The sequence below is a fragment of the Neodiprion virginianus genome, chromosome 6, assembly GCF_021901495.1.
Source record: "Neodiprion virginianus isolate iyNeoVirg1 chromosome 6, iyNeoVirg1.1, whole genome shotgun sequence".
Classification (NCBI taxonomy): domain Eukaryota; kingdom Metazoa; phylum Arthropoda; class Insecta; order Hymenoptera; family Diprionidae; genus Neodiprion; species Neodiprion virginianus.
This window is the reverse complement of record NC_060882.1, coordinates 28732521-28750621: the sequence shown is the minus strand read 5'-3', so window position 1 is coordinate 28750621 and position 18101 is coordinate 28732521. Positions and strand designations below refer to the sequence as shown.

The 18101-nt window shown below is 39.7% G+C and overlaps 2 protein-coding genes across 5 annotated transcripts in view; both read left to right on the top strand.

Moving 5' to 3' along the window:
• Positions 1-1314: 1314 nt before the first annotated feature.
• Positions 1315-9608, top strand: LOC124307489 (phenoloxidase-activating factor 2-like). 4 transcript variants are annotated; one of them, XM_046769175.1, is made up of 7 exons: positions 1320-1469; positions 4715-5030; positions 6414-6722; positions 7118-7392; positions 7777-7940; positions 8015-8230; positions 8824-9608. In XM_046769175.1, exons 2-6 carry the CDS (start codon positions 4735-4737, stop codon positions 8210-8212), a joined length of 1242 nt encoding a protein of 413 aa, XP_046625131.1. In that variant the 5' UTR covers positions 1320-1469; positions 4715-4734; the 3' UTR covers positions 8213-8230; positions 8824-9608. The 4 variants fall into 4 exon arrangements, with proteins under 4 accessions (XP_046625135.1, XP_046625134.1, XP_046625132.1 ...); XM_046769179.1 differs by lacking the exon at positions 8824-9608 and having other exon boundaries at positions 1315-1469; positions 4715-4991; positions 7124-7392; positions 8015-8719; XM_046769178.1 differs by lacking the exon at positions 8824-9608 and having other exon boundaries at positions 1315-1469; positions 4715-4991; positions 8015-8719.
• A 715-nt stretch (positions 9609-10323) lies between these two features.
• Positions 10324-18101, top strand: part of LOC124307485 (formin-J-like) — a 91022-nt gene continuing 83244 nt past the window's right edge. Inside the window, exon 1 of the mRNA XM_046769165.1 lies at positions 10324-12249. Coding sequence (XP_046625121.1) covers positions 12235-12249 — 15 coding nt within the window. The 5' untranslated portion in view covers positions 10324-12234. The remainder of the gene's footprint in view (positions 12250-18101) is intronic.

Below are 18101 nucleotides of genomic sequence, written 5' to 3'. Positions count from 1 at the left end.
AAGTGCGTTACTTCTTTTCCTTCGACTTTCTCGCCTGTACCCGGGGGATATCGCGTGCGTCATCGAGTGCGTAAATAAACGTGAAAAGAAATTCTTGGAATCGGTGAATGAGAAGGTCGAGCTTTCCTTCGCGTTGGATAATCGTAAAGCGAAAAACATCGAAATTATACGTAACGTCAGGTAACGATAATAGAAACAGATGCCGAGAGCAAAGTTATCGGGTGCCGCTGAAAAATTTATGCACCGTTATCTCTGCGTAGTCGATAACCCTAGCGATTTTCTCAAACTGCAACCAGTGTAGATACACCTTTAGCAGACGTCATTCTCGAGCCTTGAGAAGGCGTGTGCTGCAAAAGACGTCACGAATGGGAATCCTGATCGGGTCAGTCGAAGAGTGAATCCCCGGACGGGTTTGTAATTATAAAGATATCATGTCGAGTTGAGCGTTGCTTGTTTTTTCAACGTCTAAAAATCCAGCTGTAGAAATTTATCCACTTACCCACAGAATTGACGCAAATTTTATATGAGAGTTTTGTAATTTGCTCAAGATGCTCGAGACAGCGTCGAATAAATTTTGTGATCGAAAGAAAAAAATTTCGAATCACCGAAATGAGGTTTATGAATTTAAGATTGAATTTAACGGTTAATTGATGTTAATAGTTGAACGACCGGATCTATCGTGTAACGTCAATTCGCTACATCATTGGTTAAAATACAATTCCAATTCCATGTAAAAATCAGTTTTTAACGGGCTGAATTTATTTACATACTTATCTGACTCTGAGATGAGATATTCGATTATCACTTGTCACGTGTCACTGAATTTCCCGTAACTTCTAGTGACAGTGAACCGTGGTGGCATAGTAACCCATACTATTTCTGTTGGCAACGCTATAGCGTGACCCTTACAGACATTCCGGGTGCCGTAAAAATTCATGTTCGCATTAATTTTCTGACTGAATTTTTGTTGAGTTCGTATTTCAAAATAAAGTTAAAAAAAAAAAACAAACAACATCATCCAATTTCATGTGCGTACAATAAACTTGAGAAATGATTATAAATATGTCACCAATTTCAAAATAAATCGTCAATTCGTCGTTTATCCATTTACGGGGAAATTGTTCCTGGGTATCAGAAAGAAACGCACGCACTCGGGGTGAAGAGGAAAGTTCAACACTTGATAATGTGTCGTATGAAAGGCAAGCCGGTAAGTTCCTAAGAGGCGGCGGGGCGGGCGAGGGGGTGGAGGGAGGGGGCAAAGGGGAAGGGTGGGGAGAATTGACATAAATGCCAGGGAGAAGGGATGACCGTGGATATACGCCGCGCGGCGCGTTATTGCCTTCGTCGTTTCATCGACGGTCCCATTCTATTTCTGACCGTCTACACTTCAGAATCAGTTTTTGGTTTCGCAATAAGATAAGAAAGCAAGGGGACAAAAGGAGATACTCTACTATTCTGCATTGGCCGTGGTAAGTTACAGTAATTATAATATGGAAAAAATAATTGCAGTCTTCCTCTTTGCTTCGTGCCACTGCAAATAAGTTGTACGTCATTTTACCTACTGTGAACATTTTTTTTTTTTTTACGAAAGCTGAAATTAAGAAATCGTAATTCTCATTTAAATTGTGCGTGTGTGTGGTTTTTTTTCTCCAATGAATAGAATTAGGTTCGATTAACGAGAATTTTTTACATCCATTCGTATATGCGTAACGTTAACGTCGTGGTATTTCAATATATTAGTAATCGAAGCCTAGTTCACGGATGGCAAACTGGGTTAAAGATCACGACTTCGAAATTTTTATCTCCCTGGCTACGGATGGACGAAAATGTTTTCCAACGGTTACAGTGACGGTTGAACTCACTTCTCGAAAATGCAAACGTTGAATAAAAATCACGAGTCTTAACACTGCAAGGATCGGACTTCCCGCTCTTTGGAATAGACCGACCTTGTCTATTCTTAGGTGATGAAATCGTAAACAATACATAGTACACACGGTGCATTATAAAACCGCCAAGGCGCGTGGTGATTCATTGGTGAATTTCCCGTCTGTCAATACTGTATGGCTAGTAATTGGTATTCGCATCGCGTGACGGGGATTATCGAAAATGAGAGACGTCGCGATTTCTGAAACTGATTTTCAACTTTGCACACGAGCGAAGTCGAAGGATCCGCGAAATTAACGCTGTCAAGAACCGCCGGTCTGTAGTCGTAGAAATTTGGAGCGGGATTCTACAAAGTTGCGCAAGCTCGGAAGTCTCGTTTCCGGTGGCACATATTATTATACAATCGTGATTTTGTCGAGGGCGAAGGATGCGCGAAAAGAAAAAAAAAATAGTAAAACGCGCAACTACGGAAAGTCGCAAACTGTCGATGAACGAGAATTTCCCATAATTAATATTGAAGACCCCGTATATAACTTGCTGGAATACGTGATGAGTAATTCACCGTGAAAGAATAAGAGGAATCGCGTGTCAAGGCAGTTTATGCGGAAAACGGAACAGGCGATTATACGAAGTTTCAAACCAGTCGCGATTTCGTTATTACGATACTAGAAATATCTGAAAATTTTGGCCCTCGTTACATCAAAGTTGAAAATACCGGCGTTCATGGCTCCTGATCACCGTTTTATCAGAACCGTAATATGGTGAATGACTCGGCACTTCGGCAAGCGCGTAATTTAAAAATGATCATCCGGTTCTTGTAGCCGTGCGAGAACTCGTTTTCGGAATTTGCTCGTAAAAGCTCTTTCTGTATTTTATGCATAAAGTACCACTATTCAAGCTTATACCTACGTATAGGATTTGTTTTCGGAAGATAGTCAAGGATTTTTTTTTCCTGGCAACAAGTTATGATAAAAGTCTCGCTTGCAATTAAACCTAATTTATATTATTCTTATGCACGATACATTTTTTACTTAATGTCGGGCGCAATTAACTGTCCACCTAAACCTAGGCTCGAAGCTCGGCACTCCGCGGATGCGTGCGAAGATATTTATTGTCAGTGTATACCTGTTTTAAGACGAACACCAAGGCCAGAATTACGGGTATGCTAATCAGCTTCGTTTATTCCTGAATATCTCGGAAGCTGCGATACACGTATCGTATACATAGGTATATATACTGTACGAGATGGTCTAACTCCAGGGACAAGGCAGGTTAAAATTAATCGACAACATATTTTTTATTTATGTATATACAGTACATAATATATTGTAAATTGGTTTTTCATTTTTTGCGCGGATATTCACGGTCGGCGAATTGCAGCGTTACAGGCTTCTTGAGACGCCATTGATCACGGCTTCAGACAAGACAATGAGAACAGTCGTCAAGTCCCGGCACGGTTTAAAATCAACTCAACTTGATCGGTGGTTGAAGGTTTGCAAAAAGCCGCTGATTCGAATACCTGGAATCGATAGAAAAAAAATATTGCTTTTTATTAATTCCGTTTCAGAGAATGTCATTTTCCTGCAACAAGGGTAAAATTTTCAAATTACAATAACGAATCGTATCGACATAGCTAGAGGAAAAGGAACAATAAGAGAGACAGGAGGTCATTTGTCTCAAAAAATAGTTTACGTATAGCCTGTCGTAATATTGTACTACTAATAATTTAATTAAGCATACAAGACGTTTATGTTGATTTTTCATAAGGAAAATGGAAAAAAAAAGATGATTGGATCATCAGTTTGACTATCTATAGAGCTTGGCGAGAATCAATAATTCCGCCCAAGGCATGAAACAAAACGTAATAACCACTACCGAGAATTCGGGATGCGGATTAAAAAAATACAGCGATTCTAATCTCGTTACCAATTGAAATTTAAATTATGCAACAAATGTATTTGCCTAATGTAAAATTAATAGTACCCATAATTCCCTAATTTTAAACGAGAGAATGACTTTGAATTAGAAATGTTTTTAGTTGACTTGAGAAGTGTAAGGAAATAATCAAGATAATTTTCCAATGAAATATTGTGCATCAGGACAAGAAAATAGGATCATTTAACGTAGCTAAAATTTTAATATCTTTTTAAATACGTCGTGAAGTCACTCTCATGATCACAACAGTCCGAGGATGAAATAACAATGCTCTTCTTTATTACGGTTTGTAATTCCAACGCAGAATCAACGGGTGATTACAGTATCTAAAAATATTCCACTCTGCAAGTAACAACAGTGGCGGTGTTTTTATATTAACACTACAGCATAACAATGACAAAATGTCTGAATTTTCACTATGTTTCTGAGCTGATTCAAAATTCTTCTTCAGCAGCAGATGCATTGTGTGTTTTGGAGGCACGGAAATGTGTTTTACAACGGTATTAAGTATGGTTATTATATACATAAATACTTCGCTTTATCGGCGACTCGTTTTTAAATCGAAACGTTGCATAATTGCGAAGTTTAAAATGTTATCGACCCTCGTCTCGCAAACAACAACTTACTGCTGAATACAATAAGTGAGCAAGTTGTTTAAGTTGAATTATGTTAAAATGGGGCGACAGAGAGTTCCGTGTGAGTGGGGAAACGTTTATTTCGTGACATGAATCCGATTTAAAATAAAAAATAAGATAGAAATCCGCTTTCATCGTCGAATACGACTCTTTGAAAGTCTCAGGTGGCGTTGGTCTAAATGTTTTTAATATCAATCTCAGCGCTAATCGCATTCAGTGATCGACCTAACGATTAATTCTCTTTCCACCCTATTTATCAGATCTCTAAATCGGCATCAGGATGAAGTGGACGACGAGATTGACGATGCTTTCGGCGCTTTTCGGCGCATTCTTTGTCGCGGCGCAGCAGCAAGGGTGCAACAACGCGAATGGTGGTTTGGGCTGCCTGATCGACAACGTGGCCAAGTCACCGGGAACACCCTCGACAACCAGTGGAAGCCCGACGGCGATTAATGAAGAAAAATGCGAATGTGTGCCGTACTATCAGTGCCAAAACAACACGATAGTCACCGAAGGAATTGGCATAATTGATATCAGGTCCGGTGTTAGTAACCCTGCCACAAATAAATCGAGTGGGTAAGTGTCCTCCGGTGATTCGAGAGTCCAGAAGAGGATTCAGCGTCTCGACATATCGGCCAGATACATGTATGCATGCAGTAAAGAGCTGTGTCTTTCCAAATTGCAGCAAAAAAATTATTTATTGCACGACTAGGTCGTTGAATCAAAAACTCCGTTAGCTCGGTCGGACAAAACGTCGAAAAATAATTGACATGTATTTTTTCTTTTTTCAATTCAATGGTTATTAACAAAGATGTAACGGTTAGAAATTGACGCGTGAAGTCAAAATGTGCACAGTTATAGTTGTACGACAATGTGAACATTACGACGTTATGACGTCGCGCAAATTCAACTGGCTATATCTTTGTAGATAAACATTGAACTGAAGAAAGAAAAAATAAGTAGCAATTATGTTTCGTAATTCTATCTGACAGACCCAATGGAATTTTTCCGAATTTGTCGTTCAACGACCTGATTATAAGCATGTTGGTTAGTTTGTTTGTCTATGGGTTGTAAGTAACGTATTTTTCGCCTAAAATAACCATGAATATTTAACGTTTTTTTTAAATTGAGGATAATATCATGACGATGAAGTGAAAAAAAGTTACAAACGCGATTTTGTATACTATCGGTAATGCATGGATGCATGTCATCGAATTCCTCGCATGAGACATTTGGTGAGTATCGACATTGGAGGACACTTACATTCTTGACTTGCTTCTAGTACGCTGAATGTCATTGTATTACACGTAACCTTGTGAGCATGATGTCTGCATCGTTGAGCGTCTGTACGCGATTTGAAAAACTATCCAACTACATATCTGGAAGCGCACCGCACTATCTACCCGCACCAGAAAGTGATCGATCCTTCAATGTCCGACTGCTACGATACATTCCGTTTAACTGACATTTCGCCAGGGTTTCAGCTTGAATAAGTATCAATTCTTAACTCGTACAAGATTGTATTCGCAATTCTTTGGACCCATAAAATGCTGTTTTTACGGATGACCAATCCTCTGCACGCGGTATTGAATTATTCTATCACTGCGCGTTTTAAGTGGCTGATTAAGTCCTTTCTCAGGATTTTTTAGTATACACGTTCTGCTCGTATTGCACGCAAATACATTTCTCACGGTGCTTTAATCGTTATACTAATCGAGGCGCGTTTCACAGTCCAGCCGCTAATTTTAGATTTGTATTTTCATCATTAGTATGTAATTAGTCGAATAATCATCAATACCGAGGAATAACTATTCGTATTCACCCCTACGATACGGCGGCTAACGCCACATACCCTGCAGACGCATGCAACAAAAAACACTGACATTATGGAAAATGGCGTGAAATTTCATTCTTTTCTTTTCGGTTTGCTAAAACGTCTTGTCCACGTTTATCTCCCAGATTGAGGGGGGCTTGCGACAACTATTTGGACGTATGCTGCAACCCACCAGACCTTCTCAAAGCAAACGAAACAATCAAACCGACGCCGACAGTGCGGAGAGGATGCGGTGAACGCCACCCGGACGGTGTTGGTTTCAGGATAACCGGACATACCGATAACGAGGCTCAGTTTGGCGAGTTTCCGTGGATGGTTGCCATTCTCAGGGAGGAAATTATCAGCGGCAATACCACGCCGCTCAACGTTTATCAGTGCGGTGGCGCCCTGATCCACCCTCGGGTCGTCCTCACCGCTGCTCACTGCGTTAATGGGTTAGTATCAGAATCATGAAAATATTGGAAATGGATAGAAACTGATCACGCTATGGTGCAAAGTCTGTGGCAACAACTGTCCGGCTGAACGACCAGCGAGACTTTACTTGCGTTATCGCAATATGCGAGTAAACCGCATACCCAACCGGACATGGAGTAGGTAAACACCAAATGACTTGATTTCGTTCGTGGTATAGACCAATCACGCCATCACTTTTGTCTATCACTGTTTCGAGCTGAGACGGACCGGTGAAAAATCAGTCTCATGATTACAAAATTATTTCCTCGCCGTAATCGCTGATTATTGACTATGTTATTTTTTCACCCTGATTACATAGGAGGAAATGTGCCCTTTTGGCCCTTTTCTATTATAGTTTTTGTTACTTTTAAAACGGGCGCAGGAAACAGGCCTCAACATTGAAAATACGAGCCGGGGAATGGGACACCCAGACGAAGAACGAAATATTCCCACACCAGGACCGACAAGTCTCGATAGTCGTCGTCCACGAGAAGTTCCACTCGGGTGCCCTCTACAACGACGTTGCTCTTCTGATACTCTCGGAACCCGTCGATATTGCCGAGAATGTTGACCTAGTCTGCCTACCCCAAACGAACGAGATCTTCGATGGATCACGGTGCTACGCCAGCGGATGGGGCAAGGACATTTTCGGTAAGAGTCACCAAGACCTACTACGATCACGTCACTTCGGACATCCTCGATTGGCGATATGACCTTCTCGGGAGACTCGAAGAGTCTGAAAAATGACTTTGAAATACTTTCAGTACTGTCGTAGTTGTAATTTCATTCCAAGCGGCTTGAAAAGAATTCACATGATTTCGGGAAGGTTGAGAGATTGAATGCGAGACTTCTGGAATTCACTGGATCCTTTTTAATTACAGAATTTGAATGCTAAAAAACCAAAGTTTACAGTTTGGATTGGACTTTTTGAATAACAGGTACCAGGAAAAGACACAGTAGCAAGTATACTGACTGTCTCGTGTTTGAATAACTTATCCGATCGTTGATTAAACGGTTATAATGACGTTTCCGTAGGTAAGGAAGGCCACTATCAGGTGATCCTGAAGAAAATAGATCTTCCCGTCGTTCCCCACGGCTTGTGCCAAACTACCCTGCGTACCACGCGCCTCGGAAAGTACTTCCAGCTGGACCCGTCGTTTATATGCGCAGGCGGAGAAGCCGGCAAGGACACCTGCAAGGTAATATATCTAAAATTGAATCGGTCCAAGAGTAAAAAATTGGGGAAACGGACGATTGACCAAAATAATTCCAGGGTGACGGTGGAAGTCCTCTCGTATGTCCGTCGAAGAGTGACCCGACGCGATACGTCCAGGCTGGTATTGTCGCCTGGGGAATCGGTTGTGGGGAGCAACAGATTCCCGGTGTTTACGCGAACGTCGCTAGACTGCGTTCCTGGATCGATGAGCAGATGGTTTACAACAACTTGGACATCACTACGTACCAGGCCTAATCAACGTTCGGAATATCTATAATCACATTGTACCCATGCGTTCTGAAAACTTTGCTAATATGCATCATCGAATATCAAAATCTCTTACTTTAACGAAGACGATTAGTTGACGATGCAGTTTTGCACTAGATTTTCACCCCTGCATAATTGATTCGATACCTGTTGTAATATTGGTAATTTTACTATTTTAATGCCGAATTTTTTTTCAGCTACAGTTGAAATTTTTCTACCGCCTTATTTTACCTCTCGTACTGGAGTGGGTTTTTTTTTCTTGGTATTTTTTTCAAATTATTTTCTTTCGCTCGCAACGAGACGGCGATTGTGGGTGTTATTCGGTTGGAATTGCGGAAATAACGATGTGTACCTCATATTACATAATTTTAAAAACGATGTACAACGACGAATTCGATGGAAAATTGATAAATCTTGCTGACCAAAAAGTCGAGCCGACTTATCGTGGATCTTGTGATATGCAATAAAACATAACAACCATTTTTCAAAAGCGAATCGTGTACAATTAATGTATGTTTCGATTTATCTACTGGATCCTGTACACGATGGAAAGGTTGTGCAAAACAACATTGTATCAATTGTTATTTTTATTTTCGCAGATTTCGATGAGCACTGCACCGCATTTCTTCGCCAGAAACACGGAAATGCAATTTTTGTTCATCGAACACACGCACACCGTTTCTGCAGTGCAATATTCATGGTTCTTTCATTCTCACTTATTACGAACCAACCGTACAAGTTAATAAATAATTTTCGGTCCCGGAGCCTCGGAGGTCGTACGTATATATTTGTTTGCATATGCACGGTACAAATGAGATATTGCAAATTACAGTAAACGCTAATTTTACGATTCATTGGGGTAATTATTGATAATACAAATTTACTTGGCATTCAAAATGTGTAGATTCATGGCAACGTCGGTGGGTGAAAATGGGTCAAAGGTTCGGTAATCAGCTTTAAAAAATGGCATTTACAGTTATGAATACGGACATTCGTACGGCAACGTGCGACGGTAGATGATTGGTTTCGAAAAACGGCCTAATGATGATAATAAGTAATAATTGTCCGTAAATAAAGCTCTTGCGTTGTTCTAAAGGCATAGAAAATTCAACATTCTGCGATTTATTTGCGAAGAAGCAATATGATATGAATATTCTTCGATCTGAAAAAAGCTTGCCAGGTTCCCGAAACACACTGGCTATAATATTTACGAACAAGCGACTGCAATTTGCAGAGGTGATTTGTATTATCGCGCATAATTACTGCAAGCAAAACATGTTATCGATATTTTTTTTTTCTAGAGTATAAGCATGCGAAAAGACCAGTGGAAATGTCATTGCAGAGTGGAATTGTTCAGGGTAATAAATAAGGTTATAGGAGACAATTTTCGCGTGCTCAATCAACTGCGGAAGTCGGAAAATCGAAAGACCAATTTGGAGACCGTTTCATCAATCGAGAACATCGCGAGTTTAATCGCGTAGGTATTGAAGCAAACGGCGAACTTTGTAATTCGATTTTGAAACTTGATTCCAGCGACAAGGAAATTAAAATAAAGGAGCTTATAACGTAAGAATGTAAAATCGTTGTAATTTTAGTAGGAGGAAAACAAACAGGTAAAGAATGCATGATTGCAGCCTGAATTGAGGTTCCGCAAGATGCACGTAATTGGATAAAGAAGATCTTCCATTGAATTCATGCCGTCATGAACACTTCGTATATTCAATTGTTTCGCGGCGATCTTGAATTAACAATCGACAGAGAGTTCGTATTAATTTTTGATATTATTACAAGTCATGCAGCTACGCTTTATCGATCGGCGTTGGAAGTAAATGAAAAGTTAACATAATTTAATCCACAAATTAACCCTCGCTACGCCCGGTTTTCATATCACGTAATACACGTTACGTAAAATGGAAATAACAGGCCACGGTTTGTTCAAACAACGTTTAACAATAAACACAGCAAATCAGCCCCGGCGAAAGTGTCTCTCCCTCTCTTCCATCAAACAGTCTTTAAAGAATAAAACGAAACCAAAGTTCCTTTCGACAGCATGCATCCTTACAACGCTTCAACTTGACGTTTTTACCGTTCAATTTAAGAGTGACCACACCGTTTCACTTTTCGTCCGCTAATCACGTCACGTGAACCCAAACGCGAAGAACAATAATTGTCGCGTGGTGGAGCAGCTTGCAGTTTGAAAACACGTTCTCGGTCTCGGGTAAGTGGTCAATTATAGCCGGGAGAGAAACCGGAATTCGGAAAGACCAACGACAATGACAAGTCAGTGCGACATTCTAAATTCAAAATTGAACATAACTGCACTGACCAACTACGAGGTTGAAGTTAGTAACGTTATCGTAACGTAACATTGGGGAAAAAATAACCATCTTTTTAATTTTACAGTGATTTTCAAAGAAGAAAGATTTCGATATACGAGTGTGTTTTGTTTTATCACGGTCTACTGAATTTCAGACAATTCCAAACTGCCGAAACAACGCTTTTTTCCTCAGCATGAACCCTCGCGATAACGCCACAACGTAACTAACTTCAGTACGACGAACAACAGAAAATTCTTCACCCGCCGCGTTTGTTTTATACCAACCACGTGACCGCGAGATTAACGCAGTCAGCGCGGGATATTCTGAATTCAAAATTCTCAATTCTCCCATCGAACGATCTTCGCTACCGTGTTACGCCGCGTACTCGATTCCTTTCCGTGCCTCGTGATTGCAGCCGTCAGACCAGAGACTACTAATGCAACGACGTTTCGCGACGCAGGTCCGAGTTGCGGTGGAGGAATGAGACTCGATCGAGCGCCGCGGCGGCAATCCGAGGCAGGCGGTAGGCGGCGGCCATCTTGGCTGCGCAGAGCGGTAGCGTATCGGTCGTCACGGAGTCGGCCGGCCCGTAGTGGTGGGGAAAGTGTATCCGTGACGTCAGATAATTAGAGTAAATACAAAGTAGTCTTGATGGGACAGCGGCGTGCGCCGCACCGTGAGTCGCTGGTCCGCGCGCGTCAATCCTCCACCTATATCGCGTCTCTCAGCGCTCGGTTTTCGCCAACACGGAAAGAGAGGGAGAGAAAGAGAGAGATAGAAAGAAAGAAAGAGAGGACTTGGGTGATACGGCCGAGTAGTGCCGAGCGTAACCCAACGTAACGTAGCGCGTCGATTCGTGTTTTTAAACGTCGCCGGTGTTGTGTTTCTGTCTTTCCCCCGTGTCACATCGTGTCTGTGTCTCTCCTCTGTGCGTGCGTGTCTGTGCATGTGTGTGTATACATCGCCCCGACGCATCTCGCGCGGCGAAGCGTTCGTCTTCTCTCAGCCTCTCGCGATATTATTTATATTATAATATAATAATAATACAATACAAATATCATTCGGTATACTACCCTGTGTCCTGTGAAATTTTCTCTTCCCGTTCTGTGTAGTTTTGTGATATAAAAGTTCTCCGTGTGCTCGTCGTTTCGTCGCGCTCTTAGCGATGACAGGGGAGGGGGGTGATTGAGGGACGTCCGGGACACGCACGAGAGGGTTAAAAAAAACAACAACAACAACAACAACAACAACGATAACGACTAAACAAGAAACATGTGTGGATAAATCGACGTGTGCACCGTTTGGTAGATAGATTAAAACTAGTTAGACAAATGGATAGATAGATAGGTAGTTGTGAATAAATAAATAAACAAATAAATAATTCAAAAAATAAATTGATTCGTTTGTTCGCACTTGTAAATGTATCCGTGGCGAAGTGTTTTTTCGGAATAAAAGAATACGCGAAGCTGTTAACAATAATAATAACAATAGCAATAATAATGAAAACAAAACACAAACGATAGAATCGAATATAACCACGGTTTATTTGTAAATGAAATATAAGTAATAATAATAATTGTAACGATAATAATAATCGTATTATCAGTAACATTAATTCAATTGTAAATACGTAGAGAAAAAAGATATAGATGAATGTGAAGTTAGTGCAGTGTGACACGCGAAAGGCTAAAAATGGATAAAATCGAGGTGAGTGATTGATTATTTATCATGTTGAAGTTAGCAACGTTGTCGTAACGATTCAAGCTGAGAAAAAACCGTTATTTCGCTGTTTTGGAATTGTTTGAAATTCGGTAAACCGCAATAAAAGGAAATATACTCATATCCTGCATATCCGGTAACTTACAAAATCATTGTAAAAATAAGAAAATAGTGATTTCTTGTCTCAACGTTTCGTTCCGATAACGTTAATTGCTTCAACCTCGTAATCATTTGTCTTTGTAACTGCATGTTATACTTTACCGTTTAATACGAAGAAGAAAAACAAACAATTCACAAATTCGATTAGTTATTGGTCGCTTGTTCACCGACAACTACGGATAGAGAGGTAGTGAAAGTCGAGCACTGATTAATAAATTACCAAATGGCTGCAAGCAGTCGACCGATAATAGTATAATTGCTTTGACAATTTCTCACGGATGAACGGAGCAGCGTCGGCTGTATTACTGCGCGGTTATTCTTTAACGTCGAAGTAAAGGAAGTACGTATAATTTACCTAAAATGTATTACCGTAGGAATTCACACGTAAATGCAAATTTGCATTATGTTGTATGCCTCGTTGTGCCTTTTTTATACACATGCATCCATGTGGGCACCTATGCATGCATGTATAATAAGAGAATCGTCGAGCAAGACATCTGGCGTTCATATACCATTGTGTGTATGTCCTACCTCCTCAACGAACCAACGAACGAACGACGATATTATTATACAAACTGGTTACCTCTCCGCTGATATCTCTCCCCCTCCTCCTCCTCCTCTCTCTCCCTCTCTCTCTCTCTCTTCCCCGGCCGTTCCGTTCCCTCTTCTTCTCACTCTCTCTCACTCTCTCTCTCTCTTTTTCTCTCGCTCGCTCCTCTCTCGGATCGTCGGGTATTTATAGCAGTGCCTTAACCCGATTTAAACATTGCCTTCATTCGTTTAGTTTTAAACTAGCCGCGCGCGGTTTCAAACCCATCCTTCTTCGAATTATCCACTCGCTGACACTTATTGTCTCATTTTTGTACCGACTTGGCAATAATTTCATTCCAGGGATATCGTACGTTGTTATTAATATTATTATTATTATTGCTGCTGTCATTATTCGTGATTGTTATTATTGTTATTTTCATTTATTCCTACCAAATGAAAATATTACCGAGAATTCACGTACGCGTTGTACATCGAGAAAAGCATGTATAAAAACTTTCCTCGTTTATAATTATAATTTACTGCAGCGACGTGAAAAATATCCGTTATGTTTTTCATATTATTACAGGTATATATAATATAATCGATCGCTGTTTCCAACGGTTCGTCTAAAGTAAACAGGCCATTACAATTTCCTTTTCCTTTTACCTTAATTCTTTTCTCTCCCTCTCTTTCCGACCCTTTCTTCTTGTATATTCGTACCGTAGAAATCGGTCATAATTATACGCGTTTGCATACACACGGTGCTTACACGAGACATTAACACGTTGAATTATACGTATGACTCGCACGCATGCGTGTGTGTATGTACGCAAACTATATATGTACATATACAAATGCTAATAATAATGAAGCAGTAAACGAAAGTACCCAGCATTGGCGAGGATTAGTGAGGATAATGTAGTTACTCACTACTCATTATTTTTACGTTACCTAAAGGCGAACGAGGAGCGTACCCTTGTACCATTGTCGAATATAATTCGGCCGACCCGATGGCGGAGTTCTTTGGTATTTGAAGAACGATTATAAATATACCGGAATTGAATAATGTGACTAAAGCGAGCCTCGAGTAGAAGAAGAGAAGGAATGCTGCTGTATTATGTTGTATACATTTTCCAAGAAATATATACATATGTATGTGTGTATACGCACACACATGGTTATCTATACACACTTTCATCCTCGGCCACAAGAACAAATTTTCCGTTTTGTATATAACTCGATGTATATCTTGTCTACGCATATCTCCGCGTCGAACTAAAATTTTGATAGATAAAATTAGTCGGGAGAGTTTAATAATATGTGTACAACTACGTATGTATATAAGGCGTGTAAATACGTGCACGGTACAGTAGACTCGGGAAGTTAATGCCTGACCGCGATTCGGATGAAAGTTATGAAACAGAATTTCTTAAAAGCGAAATTGCTGCTGCTGCTGCTGCTGCTGCTTGGAATTATCACGCTCACAGCATTTTCCCCTTTCCCTTCTATGAATAAATCCGCCTTATAATTTATTCCGTGCATTGCGTACGTTATGTATGGACGTGTGTATGTATAACTAAACAATATAGGTTTGCACAACGATGATCGAAATGGAACACAGAAACACGCGAGGATGTAAAAATTAGTGAAGAAATGTACGAGTGGACGATTTTTAAACTCCGATATTTGACAATAAAAAAAAAATTGTTAGTTTCCTCTGTTCTTATCCGTACCCCGTTCAACATAGGTATCGTGTACATACACGACGAAACAATAATTCCCGTTATTCGTTCGTTGTCGAGACTCGCAATCCGTTATTAAAAAGAAACCTGCTATTGGTTAAATATTGATTTGTTCTTGTCGTTACGCGTGCGGTGCATTCGCGTATTAATCAATTACTATGCATAGAGAACACGCGGATATTAATAACAGATACCGCAACCTGTTCCCATCCAAAATCCCCCTCGCATGTGTTATTTAATCGTTATCAAAATACGACACACCGACCTCCGCGAGTACCTGTGTAGTAAGGTGTATATATATACACGTGTGTGCGTGTGTGCGTGTGTGCGTGTAACAATATGCATTACTTTCAATATATTTCACGAGCGCAACGGCAGCGCGCATATAAACATCAGTATTCATGAAACGAAACCACCGTCGATGATGATAAATCCAATCAATCCGATCGTTAAGGTATAATTAATGCATACAGGCATACGTAAAGTAAAATTTGCCTATGTTGTATAGATGGTACTTAGAGATATTTATTTATCGCTTCGAGCAGCTTTGCTGAATGACTGACTGACTGACTGACTTACTTACTCACTTAATGATTTACCGATTTACTCACTGATACGCCGGCATTTAAATTATATACACCGGCGGCGTCTAGGATAAGTGCCGACGTTTGACGACGAGGGCTACGAGAAGAAAGGGGAAGGGAGGGAGGAAGAAGGGAGAGAGGGAGAGAGGGAGAGATGGTTCGGACATTCTGCGGTGGTGGTGGTGGTGGCTGGAATGGCTTTAGAAACTCTCATTGTCAGCTGAGCGTTTGGCTGCTGCCAACCGGTGGTTCGCTCTTTAAGTTCTATGAATCGAAAAAAGGAAAGAAGATGAAAATAGGTAAATGAAGAATAAAAAAAGAATCGTCGTCGACGTTGTCGCGGGGATAATAGCGTGGAGCGACGCAGAGGAATGAGATAGGATTTTGGGGGGGGGGGTTCATTTTGCGGAGCCGCTTAAATGAGGGCGCATTTATTATACGCTATATTTGTCGGATTATTGTAATCTATTTGGATAATTGATCGTAACATGAAAGAAGATTGAATAAAAGAAAGAAAAAAAAAACAAGTATTATTAAAGTGAAAAATGAAATAAATATTATCCAGCTGTCTTTGACGAGAAGAAAAAATATAAAAATTCGACCCTCGAATCTTTATTTTCATACGAATAATTCTTATTCGACATTGTTCTGTGTTGTGCTGCAATTTATGCGTATAAATAGTTTGAATACCGAAACGACGTTTAATTGCGCAAACGGCTTGGCGAGGGAATGAAATAAGGGTGGGAGTAAACTTCTCTCTCGAAATTAGCCGATTAATTTAATCCACAGTAAGGGTAGCGGGGTTACCTTATATATACATGTATGTATATACCCCGTAAATGAGACTGGAGGCGGGGGATGAAAATTACCGGTTGGTAATATAAGAGAAGGAGAGAGAGAGAGAGAGAGAGCCAGAGAAGAAGAGAATGAGAAAATCGCGCTAAAACTCCTGCAGTCAATAAACAACCCACTCGATGATTATGCATGTTCAGATATAATGCAATGCACGCAACAGCTGTACACTTATATATATATATATATATGTGTGTATATATTCACGTTCAGTCATTTACTTATCTCTCCTCGTTGCTATTATTCTACTATGGAGTAAAAACATGCATACATGTATTCTCTTTCGAAATGCGCGAGTGTGTATAAAAAGATTTGCTTACTGTTATACTTGTACATTGTGTATATATGTCTGTTACATACCCATATATATATATATATATAATATCGAAGTCCTTGAATACCTTTTGACCTTAAACAACTTTTGAAAGAGTAGATTTATCATAAAATGATAACAGACTTTTTTTTAAGAGCGTTCAATTCCCTAAAAAGATATATTCTGGTTATATCAGTACACTAATGCTTTGACGAGTTATAAAATTGCAAAGTAAAAAAAGAAAACACGCACACACACACACACACACACCCGATTCCTCACGTCATTTAAATGGGAAATAAAAATTGCGACGAGGCACCTCTAAATCTTGGTACTAAAAGCTGAAACCTGAACAGCATTTTTTTTCCCGTCGTTTCAAACAATATTTTCGACTTGAATTTTGAAAAAAAAAATGTCCGACATTTTGGATACAGTCAAACATACAACATATATATGTATATATTTATTATGTTCATCTTATGCACATAATGTATAAAGTATGTTTATTTAAGCGCGTCTATCTACTTATCATTCATGCAAGGTCGTAAAACGCGCGCGTGCGCTCTGCCGGACAAATACCGAACTAACACAATGCAAAACGAACTTACATGCGCATGCATATACATATATATATATACACATATCAATCCATTTTATGTACCAATTACGCCGTCAATCCCAGCAGTGTAAACCCTTTTCAAAAAGTTTCATCCTCTCTCGTTCTCCTCTTGTGTTGCACGAATGTGTATGCAAATGGTGTATATGTGTAATAACATCTGTATACATATGCATATATTATATTTATTTTTGCAACGTCATAGAACGTTACAATATATGTATATATGTACTACAATAAGTTTTCCTAGCAGTATGTATATATATATGTGTATATATACACATATTAGGTAGCTTATTATTATACACACTGTATAGGTACAGCCTTCATAAATTTAGATTAACCTGCAAGAGAGGGGGGGGGGGGGGGGGGGGGATCAAATGTCGCTTGAAAAACTCGCTTCTTCATTTTAATTATTTATATTTTTATTTAACTCCATTCTCCTTGCAGCTTTATCCTAATACCATTTCCTTATTTATTTCTTCAAGCTTCTCATACAACAAAATTCTTCTTGCGCGTGTCTCTGTTTCCTTTTTCCTTACAACGTGTCTTATTTTCGAATTACTTCAACCCGAATGAAATGAATAATCGCGATAATATTTTCACGTTGTTGTTGTTGTTGTTGTTGTTGTTGTTGTTACTGGTGTTGTTATTCTGAATTTTTTCTTTATTAAAATAATATCTGTAACTTGAAATTTCTGGACAAACTCTTGTCAACATAAACGTAAAATAAATGCTAATGTCGTTAGAAGAAGAAGATAAAAAAATCGTAGCGTTATATTATCTTGAATTTAAAGAAAGCTACAAAGAAAAAGAAAAACACGTAGGAAAAAAGAAAAAAAAAACGTATCGACGACGGTTCAGAACTCGGCTCGCATGTTTCAGCCACCTAAACAGCGTGCAACGCGTTCTGTGCTGCTGCTGCTTCTCTTAATACACACACACACACACACACACACACATGCATATACGTGTTACATATCCGTACATGTATTTACATCGGCATGTAGAAACGCGCACTCACACACACACGCCTCAGGCAT

Excerpts from the sequence above, each read along its gene's own strand:
- LOC124307489 (XM_046769175.1), top strand. The coding sequence starts at position 4,735 with ATGAAGTGGACGACGAGATTGACGATGCTTTCGGCGCTTTTCGGCGCA. Across the intron at positions 7,393-7,776 it reads ATGGGGCAAGGACATTTTCG|GTAAGGAAGGCCACTATCAG; the intron begins GTAAGAGTCACC and ends ACGTTTCCGTAG. Across the intron at positions 7,941-8,014 it reads CCGGCAAGGACACCTGCAAG|GGTGACGGTGGAAGTCCTCT; the intron begins GTAATATATCTA and ends AAATAATTCCAG.